The following is an 11,676-nucleotide window of genomic DNA, read 5'->3' on the forward strand; positions in this document are numbered from 1 at the left end:
CACCCATAACAAGAACTTCATCCCTGCGAAAATATTCAATCTTCATATCCAGACCAGAGGATACAGTGAAGATGGGGCAGATGAAACCACTCTTTTTTACATGGTGCTTTTTAATTTGTGAGGGCAAAACCAGAGATAAGAATAACATAGCCCCTTAAAATGATTGTGTACCATCACCAGCAAAGCATCCTTCGTTTTTATGTGTCATTTGATCAAAACCTATACTAGCCAATGATGGAGTTCAAAAATATGTGAGCAAAAAGCTACCTGATGAGGACATAAACCTGTTGGCCTACTGGTAAAAAAAAAAACATAGACAAACATGTACTTTTAGTATCTTTAGGAAGAAAGCACTTGAGCATCCTAGCCCTATAGCCAAGTAACAAGGTTCAGTGTTGCAGAGAATATTTCGAATTAACAGAGGACAAGATCAACTGCAAAACATTTTTTTTTATTTTGTGTTTTTGAAAGGTCAAATTTTGACATGTTAATTGAAACTGTTAGTGTGTTTTACCACTTTGAATTGTAGCACATTTGTAATGGAACTGAAAATAGTTGTAATCAAATAGTAAATACTTCAAAAAATTACACTGGCCAGTAACTGAATTGTAAATGGTTTAAAATTTCAGTTTCAATGGCTAAGTTGACCAATTCTATTAACCCCTAAATTTCAAGACCTGTGATATGACTTCTTTTCATGAATACTATACACTATAAAATTGGGTGATTAGAGGGGGCAACAAATACTGTTTTCATCACTTAAGCAGTTGTGGAATTTTCTTGCTTAGTATGTATAACCAAAATGGATACCTTAACCGGGGCATTGTTACAGACACTGACCAGTGAAAAAAATATACCATACTAATATTAATATGGCCAAAATTGTATTTGAGCTAAGTACATTTTCCTGGAAGGTAAAATATACATTAAAATAGCAAACAACAACAATTAGAGGTACAATAACCATTTAAGAAGTACTGAACATTTAAAAAAATGTATCACTTTTATTAAAGTCGGATTTCTACCGCTAGGTGTATAGCTAATTACCAGTAATGCCATTGGTTGAAAAACCAATTGATTCCTAAACCACTAATATTTCTTTTTCATTTCAATTTTTAAAGATCTAGTCAATCTATACTAGTCTGATCAGTTACTAGTTGAACTCAACTAATACTCTTATGTGATATTAACTTGCTTAATTGTACAACCAGAATAACTACTACTCCCACTGAGATGATATCCCAACATTTTGGATCTTAGTAGCTGGGTTAATTGGGATTTGTCCTGCCCTGGGAAAAAATTATATTGTTTATTTTGGGTTGGAGCCCCCTCCTCTGTCCTAACCTGTTTTATTTCTTTATTAAATCTTTGAATTATAGGGAAATTTGGTTAAGCTCTACTACTGTCCATTGATACAAAAAGTTCTATATATGGCTTTATGTTTCCAAGACTACCTATCTTGTTTTACTTAGAATTCAGACCCTTTATTTATGCTAAGTCTATTAAGGCAGAGCAGTTTTGAACTAATTTGACATAGGTTATTCATTACTAGTACTTGAGGCAAATTTAGGAAAGTCCATGTGTTACCATCAACTGTCCAGAATTATCTATTTTCTTTTGTTTAGGGTTGTGACTCTCTTCCTGGACTGAGTCAGTTTCAATTATGAAAATTATTGAAGTTTCAATTTATTTTGAAATATGTCTGAGTTTAAATTATATTAAAAATAAAACAACTATCAACAACTCACCACAGCACCAAGCCACCTCAGGCCAACGCAGCTATGCACGCTTCTTCTCCATCCCAATCCATTCAAAACCTCTTTACACTCTCCTTGGAAGTTCCCCTTTCCCTTAAATCATTATTTGCGAACCTTTCTAACCCAAACTGTGGACAACCCACTTTCCATTTAGCCCAAAACTGTTGGCCAAAAAGGACAATCTTTGGCAATCTGTTATTCCTCATCTGCAGAATAAGCCCTAGCCATCTCTACCTTTCTCTCATTATCACCCTAGAGAGCAGAATTAATCACACTTTTTGTACAGCCTACTGTTCGAAATACGATCAGTCAGTCAGGTATCCAAAAGAAGCCATAGGCAATTTCTCTGGAAAATAGCTGGCATACCTTCCTCCAAATTTCAGAGCACCCATGCTCAGAACCATATTTGACCACTGTCATCACTGTAGTCTCCAATATTATAATCTTGGTTTGCATATTTATCTTCCTATTTTTCCAAACTTTTTTTAACTGTGAAATAGCATGCTGAAACTTGGATATTGTACTTTTAACATCTTAACTGCTCCCATCATCTTATTAAGAATACTACCAGGTAAGTGAGGCTCCTCACCTGATCAATCTTTTTGTTACCCAAAATCACCTTTTCATCTTCACTTCTAGCCTTAGTGACTTAGTCTTCTTAATAATAATTTTCAAACCTATTCTAGCCCCCTGAACTTGCAAAACCTCTATAATTTCATTACTTTTGCTTATACTTTCATCTAGGATGCTTAAATCATCAGTGTGATCTAAGTCAAGGAGATTTTATCTTCTGCATTTGATTCCATGGTCTCACATTGCCTTTCATGAGCTTCTTAAGACAAATCCATCAAAATGATCCATATAAAGGGGGATACCATACAAGAATAAAAAGAATCACTCCAGGATTAATCACTTTAATGTATTTGTCTGGTATACCATACAAGGATAAGATCTTTGCTAAAGCTTTTCTATCAACAGAATCAAATGCTTGCTCATAATCTATAAAACTGAGGGCTAAAGATGTTCGACAACTCAGGCACTTCTTAATTCTTAACCTAAGAGTTTTACCCTTCCCAAAACCCAACTGCTCATCTCTTTAAAATTTTTCTACAGCATCTCTCAGTACAAAAAGTATCATCATAGAAGTAATTTGCTGCCTACTAACATCAGGTTAATGCCTCTATAATTACTACTCACTCTTATCACCTTTCTTATAAGGGGTTTGATTAGGGTATACCTAAAATTGCTTGGTACTTCCCCTTTGAATTCTATTACTAAATTCAAACCTAAGAAAGGTTTGAACCTTATTTGTCTCATCATCTGTTTTGTACTGGTTGGGCTTGGGAGAAGTTGTTGTAATTTGACTCATTTTTCAGTAAAGAAGGTACTCACACAGAATTAGATGGCATATGAGAAGCAGGGTTTACAAAAATGATGAAAATATTTAGCTATAAAAAGCTGACTTTCTCTTATCATCAAAATATCCACCATACATTGAATTACTGGAGACTGTAGGTGATGGTGAATGACCATTGTAGCCTGTACTTGTACATTTCCAACACCCCCTTTGGACAGTAATTTTTACTGTTGTAGGCTTTACAAGTAGTTAAATGACTAAGTGTAACCCAAGTGTTGAAAGAGGAATCAGACAGAATCAGCATTTATAATTTATTTGAGTTAGTATCAAAAGAGAGCAATTTCACAAGACTGTATTAAAAATTCTACAAGCCAATCCAACATGGTTGCCAGCAAACATAACTGAGGTAGGGACAAGGAGAACACACTGTTTGATATCTTTTCAGTTCTTTCCCAACATATTTTAATCATTTCATTTCTAAGGGCACTCCCTTCCTTATGGTCCAATATATGGCCCTAGGATATAGGTCTGCACTAGACTAGGAAAAAAAATTGAACAACAAAATTCTCACTTTACAATTTATAGCTTACTTTTGCTAATCGCATCTTAATTATCTTAATTTGCACTCAGGAATAAAAAATGGTTTGATGTTGGATTTATTTGGCTCTATTATTGAAATGACAATCAAAAAAACACATTACACAAAATATGAAAAAGAGAGTTGTGACTGTGTTTACAGGCCAGTAACCACCTTCCAACTAGGAGAGTGCTAGGATAGACGCAAATTTAAGCCCAAATGGTAACAGTGAGCACAGATAGTTATGATCAAGGGAACTATCCTTCTATGGTTTAGAGTCGACATTGCTGCACTATGTCAATTTCTGATAGAGTATGTAAGTTGGCTGGGTATGACAAGCAGCATCAGTACCGTAGCCCAGCTCTTTCATATATACAGTCATTTCTGGGCTTATGAATCTTCTCAGGATGAATCTGTCTTTGTATTTCTTTAAGTAATTGAGTAAGGAACTTATATTGTGGTTGATCAACATATTTGGATATAAGTAGCGTGGCACTGCACCTACATTGGAAGGTCAAAGATAGGATTTTTAGGGTAGATATCCTTTCACTATATAGCTTTTTATCAAGTCCAGAGATGCACTAGGTGGCTCTCCTTTGCAAACCGTCAATAAGCTGTGTATCACTTTTGTGAAAAAGTGAAGCAAAGCAGTTCCAAAGTCACCACAAAGCAGTTCCAAAGTCAAGAACTGGTCTAATAATTGCCTTACCATATATAGTTTCAAGAAGGTTCCACATGATTGGCTAGTAATAGTACTTGTTCATTTAATAATAACAAGACTTGAATTTGCTCTGGAAACAGTTTGTACCAAGTGTTCATGGAGCTTTAGAAGATTATCTATTGTGACTCCCAGGTCTTTACAACTAGAGCTACTTGGGAGAGGAACAGGGGATGATGGCTGGTTATCATTCATAGTACAGTATATTGGTGTTAAGGATTATTGTTAACAAAAGGAATGTTGAAACATTTTGAAAAACTGAAATAGAGAATCCACTTGTCAGCCTATGCCTGTATGCAATTCACCAAGTACTTGGGTACACAAAGTAGTTTTGAATCATTATTGTAAAGGGTTAAGTGGTTACTGACTTTGGGTATCATATCACTCATATAAAGAAGAAATAATGTGGGTCCACTAACAGTTCCCTGGGAACACCACTTAGGACTTCACAGTGCTGCAATTAGGTACAATTGCCATCTATTGTGAAGATTCAATGAAGTTATAAAGCTTTCCACCAAGTTAATAAAACAGTTTCGTTGCATAGATTTTTTTACTTTAGTGCTGTCCAAAAAAAGTAGAGCTTTATTTAACTTTTTTTCAGAAAGTCTACAAAGTTCAGCCATTAGCAGAAGATTGTGGAAAATTTAATAAACCACACACAAACAAGTGTACATATATATCACAGTGTATACTTGTTTAAATATTCTTCTTGGTAAAAGAATAAGGGTTAGACAGAAAAAAAAATTCATCTAAGCCTTACTTATTAAAAGGAAAAAAATAATTAAAAAGGTGGGTTTCTCAGCTCCATGTCTGATTAAATCAGTTATTTGCATGGGCGCCCATAAGTTGAATTTTAGGAAGGGGGCTTGTCAGGTCTAACCAGCACTTCTAATCCAGTATAATAGAAAACACAAAACAAAAATATAACAGCCAGCAGAACAGCACTGCCTAAGTAAAGAGCAATGTGGGCACAATGTATTATTTGTTGTTTTTTTCTTGTTCATTTTTTTTTACCAGGGCAATTCTTATTGAAAGAAATGTTGAAGAAACTTCAAAAAGGGCTCATTCAATTAGAAACTTCCCCAACACACATTAAAACAACATTTTCAAACAAACATTTTGTTCAGCATAGTTTAAAGGTCCAAAAATCATGATTTTGAGCATGACAACCCCCACCCTCAGGACAAGGGTTGTAAGTTATGCCCTGGGAGGATTTAAGGTTTTCATATAAAGTGGTTGCATAAACCTTGGCAGGGGCTCATTGGATTGGTAATCAGAAGTTCTAGTGGCCTTTTTAACAGTCAAAAGTAATTGGAGGTCAATCAGCCCCTTCCCCCACTATAATTATTTCTCCAAACACATTTAATCAAGATGTTTAGATAGATATTTTGTTCAGCATAGTTGAAAAGTCCAGAAATTTAAGTCCTTGAGGAAGACCCCCCCTCCATAGCCCTCAAGGCAAGGGTCATCCTTGACAACAGCATTTTGGAGGTGTGAAATTTAAATACATAATTATATTACACAAATTTGTGAGATAAAACTTTTATTTCTACTTATATTTATCCTTTTCCACTCATATTTATGCTTAAGTAACGTTTCAAGTGGCTTTCCTTAGTGTGTGACTTTGCTTACTTGGACATTGAAACTGGAGGTATTTTATTGTTGATCCCCATGGGGATTAGCCTTTGGGTTTAAATTATAATTTAAACAAATAAAACACAGGCAATATATTTGGAGTGCTTCTTCTTCTTTCAAATTTGCAAAGCTGTAAATAGTGCACACTTGCCAAATGCCTATAATGCCATAGATTTCATTGGTTGAGCCATTTTCTGGGGAAGCAATATCAAATAATCAAGGCTGTATTGGTACCAGCTGGATTTTAATCCATAGATTGTTGGGGACAGTAGGATCAGCCATTAAGTAAATTTACTAAGCTGTCTTTTTTAGATTTTCAGAAATAGTCTGTACAGAGGGGAGTGATATCTAACAGGAAGTTATATTAGTGCTAGCAGGATTTTAATCCTTAAACTGCTAGGAATATGTGATTTGAGTATCAGCACTTTCTACAGGTTCTGTCTAACATGAGATTTTGTGAAATAATGGTTGTATAAAAATGGATGCCACCTGAATGCAATAGCAAACAGAAGCTAGTCAGCCTAAAAAAGTCCCAAGATTTCTAAACTGGCTGTATATACAGTCCTGAATCAGATTCAAAGGCAGTCTTATGTGATAGGTGTGAGAAATGGCTATGCATTGAATGCCTAAACATACCTGGCTCTGAATATGAACTTTTCACAAAAATGTCTACCATTGGAGACATGCAGAGGTACTTCTTGATTTACAAGCACTCAGGTGCTCCAGCAGACCCCTTCTCATTGGCCAAAATTTCAAATTTCATAATATCTAAGATTCTAGTGCTTTGGCTATTGTAGAAATAGTTAAAGCAGCAGTAGAAGAGATGAAGCAAGACATTACCAATACAATAAACAAAGTCAAGAATGCATTACTGATCTTGAGAAAATGTGGCCAAAAAATATACCATTTCAGAAGTTGAAGAATATGTTGGAGCAGCAGTTCAGGAAGAAACAAAATATTGGAACAAGCTATCAATTATCACCTTGAGGATGAAGCCCAAAGACTGTTCAGACAGGAGAAAGATAGAGAGGGGAGAAAACTTAATGTGGCTGCATATGGTATACCCCAGCAACCAGGAGTACTAAATGATTACCTGCTCATCAAAAGACAACTTGCAGAGCTGTACAGCATAACAAGTGCAAACACAAGCAATATTAGACACTTAGTTGATAGACCAAAAACCAGCCCACAGCCAACCACCCCCATTCTCACAAGAGGAGATTCAAAGAAGCTACAAAAATTAAACTCTATTAAATTTAAACTCTATCAAATTAAGTTTATTTATTAATAAACACTATTCAAAAAAAAAATCTGTCAAGTGTGTTTTTCAAGAAGAGTCACTAATCAGTGAAATGAATTGAAGGATTCTACTGTCAGCCCTCTTTCTATCTAGTCTTTTAGACATCAACTTTACAGGGAGTAGGAGATGAAGTTGTGTAGGCTTGACTGGGAGTCATTGACTCAAGAACACACTAGGTCTAGGAGACCTTAAAGCTCTCAAATGGATTAAGGTGATAATTTGTGCTTACTGAAAACAAAATATATTTTGAATGTTTTTACTTTTTTACTTAAATAAATAAAAAAAAACTTTATGATTTCAAGGAATAAATATCAGGATATGTATATTAAACTGACAGTCCACTGTCATTTTTTTTCCAGTAAAGCCTAGATTATGTTCTGGTCTTAAGAAGGCATGTGGGTTGTCAGCTATACTAATGTTAATTTTTCCTTGTTTTGAGTTTGACTTGGCTATTTCTTCTAATTTCTGTTTGCTTTGAGTTTTATTTATTTATTGATAGTGATTTGTGCTACTTTCACTCTTTGAGGATTGTTTGACATTATTTCTGCCCTTTTTGGCTTATTGCAGCTCTTTACTTTTCTTTGAAAGACTTCTGTGGAAAAAGTTTTTTTCAATACAAATATATAGCAGCAGTGTTCAGCCAGGGGGGTGGGTGGAAGTCTCCCTTAAGGGCAGCTAAGATTATTTGCAATAAAAATCACTGTAAGGTCAAAAAGGTGAAACTCTTGTGAGTAGGACACACTTTATAGCTTGCAATTTTATGAGACTTTATTAACTTTATTGATTCTGTGAAAGCCCTTCATTATACAGTGTGAGATCTAGCAGCCAGGATGTCCATTAGTCAATCTACTCATTCTTGGTTGATACCTCTTGCTGCTAATTTAGCCTAGAACAAAGCCAGGTAAATATACAACTGTCTATATTATTGACTTACCAATAATGTAAACATACCACTTGATATCCTTTTTATACTCTTTATGAATATGATAATTGCTTCTATTGCAAATTCAAATTTAAGCACTTTTTGACCTAATCAATCCTAAACTAACCTTATTATAAATAATTTTGGCACTGAGAAAATGTAGTATTATTTTGTTGAAAGTGACCAATAAAATGGCACTGAGAAAATGTAATTTTATTTTCTTGGAAAACAATCAATAACTCAAATTTTAATTGAAAATTTGTCATTTTTAAGAGCTCAGAAAGTGCTTAAATATGAATTTTGTGATAGAAGCAATTATTTTATTTGTAAAGAGCATAAAAAAAGTATTGAGTGGTATGTTCACTTTATTGGTAAGTCTATAATATAGACAGTCATATATTTACCCAAAGCCAATTATGTGGAACTTTGTCAAATGCTTTGGCAAGGTCTTAAAAAATTAGGTCAATAGGAAGGCCTTTGTCCAATAGCTGGGCAACCTGTTCATCAAAGAAGCTCATCATTAACAATCCTTTCAAGCCCTTTTGCAACAGTGGACATGAGGCTAGTAGGTCTATTATAATATTCTTCTATGAATATATCTTCCTTTTTAAAGATATGTGTGATAGTCTATATGCTAATGTCATGACAAAAACATTATCATAGTTTCTTTTGTTAAGTTTTTTTCATAAACTATCTTTAAATAATGTTCAATACCCAAACAATTGGAAATTCTTTTACATTTGGACATAAATCCAAATGGTTTTGAAGGGTCAAAAAACACATTCACAATGAAAAAAAGTATTGTCAAATATCATCCAAATTGGCAGTACTAAAATACTTATGGTATAATTGTAGTTGAGTGACTTCCTACTATCTCAGAAAGGGGCTAGGTTAGGAAAATGAAACAGGCTGAAGTATATTCTGGGAAGGTATTTTAAAGTGCCTACCTCTACTCCTTTTCCCATTAGAGGGCCCTGAAATTAGCCTACATGACAGGTCTATACCTATTGAAATTTTGACAAAACAACATTTTACCTTAATTTTCAGTGGTAAAATTCTAGTTGATTGACTTTTGGCTATCTTGGAAAGGGGTTAGGTTAGGAAAATGAAACTTTCAGGGATGGGTCTAAAGGCTAAAGTATGTCCCAGGAAGGTGTTTTGAGGTACCCACCTCTACTCCTTCTATCTCTAGGGGGCCCTAAAACTTGCCAACATGACAGGTCTATTCCTATCGAAATTTTGACAGAACAACATTTTACCTGAATATTCAGTTACCAGTTGCCTGTTCTCTGCCTTTAGTTCTGAAAATACAATTCCTGTTATTTGAACATAATTCTGAGCCATATCAATATTTTTTTCAAAATTTAGGAAATGTATTTGCATATCTTTAAAACCTTATAAATTGGGATTGAGCAAAGTTGTGAATCTTAAAACAATTTTGTTGTAGGCTACTTCAATCAAACAGAAGATCTATTTTGCAAGGTTTCACTTTTATAACACACATATTTTTAAAGGTCATCAAACTCCCAAGTCCTTTCTGAGATAGCAAGAAGTCAATCAACTACAATTTTACCATATTTATTAACTGTTTAGTTATAGGATTTCATTTACCTCGTGAATATAGGCCTATGACTTGGGAAGAGTTGATTTGTAATTGTTTGGTATCATTTTAACTACCCCTCCCCCCTCTTTAGAAAGCTCTGAGCTTGGGCCCTAACACAAACACATTTTGCTTATACAGTGAAAGAAAGGACTTTGAATTGTGACTAAGTCTAGATTCTAAACAATAGAGAATTAACTTACAATTGGACTAGTTTCTTATTTTTGCTTTTCCTTGATTTCTTCTAAAGATTGCCGTCAAGTCAGAAAAATTGCTAGAACACAAAGCTAGAAAAAAACTCACTAGATTCAGGAGAAAAAAAATCCCTTATTCAGCGAGAAAATCATTAGAATCATAATTTAGCAGCTTCAATAGACAACGAGCTTTAGTGTTTCTAAAGCATTGATTTCAAAAAATTTTAAAGCTATAATCAATGCGATTGATTTATTTTCTTATCATGTTCAACTCAAGGGCACTAATCAGCAGGGGGTACAGTTGCCCTCCCTAAATTTTGAAAATAGCTGTTATTTCGTCGTTTTGTTTCTTTTCTATGTAAAAATTCCTCTGGGTTCTGAAAAAAATATTTTCAAACAAAGTACCTGGAACAATCCTTCCCCAGCTCCAAGCGTTTTTTTTTAATGACAACTTTAACTTTTTATATTAATTTGTTAATGTTGTCAAACAGTGGTGTAACGAATTTATTTTACTTCTATCATAAAGTTTTTCAATAGTCTTATTCAATTCCAAGCTCTATCCAAAATATTTAGAAATGGCTTTTTCATTACTGGATCTAGCATAAGTATTGAGGGATCAACAAAAGTTTTAAAGAAAATGTTTGGTTTGGAGTGTTTTCATTGAAAAAATAATAATTTTTACCGCTGATGTATTAAATGAAGTTTGCCAACACTTTAAGTTTTCTTGACTTGACACCACTATGAAATTCTGTTAATTTGAACTGTGATGCTAATTTACAGTGGTCCTAATTTACAAAAATGTATGAACTGCAAAGATTTTGTATATTTAAAAATGCTGAAGATAATGAAGGTATTTTTGGTGTCTAGAGAGGACAATTACTCAAACTCCCACTATTTGGCGTTCCTGAAAACTTCTAAGAATGAATATTCTAAAAAAGATTTCCGTGGCGCAAAAAGACATAAAAATAATAAATAATCTGTAGCTATATCAAACAATAGCTTTTATTATTTACAAGAAAAAAAATTAGAAATAACTGCTGGCTTACCTTATACTTGGTTTATCAATAATAAAAATAATGGCTTTGGTCATTAATTAGGCACAGGCAAAAAAACAATTCAGGCAACTGGCTTGCAAAATTTACAAGTTTTAAGTTGTCGCGTATTTTTAAATACATGATAGCCTTAGTTCGTAACTTCTGCACGTATACCTAGTTTTGTTATTATTTGTATTGAAAAAGTTTTACAGCTTGATGAAAATACATGGAAATAATCAATTCTGTCGAGATTTTCTTGCAGAAACTGAATCTAGAAATCATATTCACATATTTGATGAATTGCTGAAAAGAGATCTTTCTTATGTAAGCAAGGGAAAACAGCATACTTTACAAATAATCCACGCCAAATTTACAATATTTTCACTAGTGGATGCCCAGGCCGTAATTAAGCTTTATGCGGGGCTGCCGTTCCAACATTTCCAGATTAAGCAGTATACTTTATAAAAAAAATTGTGATCTAATTTTTCTATCAGCCCAGTGGCCGTTAATTGTAAAATCTTTGTTTAATTTATATGTTTTGGATGAAAAATAAAAATTGTCTATGTCTACCATTATTAATGA

The 11,676-nt window shown here is 33.9% G+C and overlaps 1 protein-coding gene across 2 annotated transcripts in view; it reads right to left on the bottom strand.

Annotated features, from left to right (window-relative positions):
• Nucleotides 1–10,189, bottom strand: part of LOC136043092 (PRA1 family protein 3-like) — a 30,936-nt gene extending 20,747 nt beyond the window's left edge. The window contains exon 1 of one of the 2 annotated variants that reach the window (XM_065728026.1): nt 10,070–10,189. Coding sequence is in view for 1 of the 2 variants with exons in the window: in XM_065728025.1 (XP_065584097.1) it covers nt 9,005–9,049 (45 nt within the window). In the remaining variant the exon portion in view is untranslated. Of the gene's footprint in view, nt 1–9,004; nt 9,107–10,069 lie in introns of those variants that run through there. The other variant, XM_065728025.1, reaches the window with a different exon arrangement.
• Nucleotides 10,190–11,676: the final 1,487 nt, after the last annotated feature.

The sequence above is a fragment of the Artemia franciscana genome, unplaced genomic scaffold (assembly GCF_032884065.1).
Source record: "Artemia franciscana unplaced genomic scaffold, ASM3288406v1 Scaffold_296, whole genome shotgun sequence".
Classification (NCBI taxonomy): domain Eukaryota; kingdom Metazoa; phylum Arthropoda; class Branchiopoda; order Anostraca; family Artemiidae; genus Artemia; species Artemia franciscana.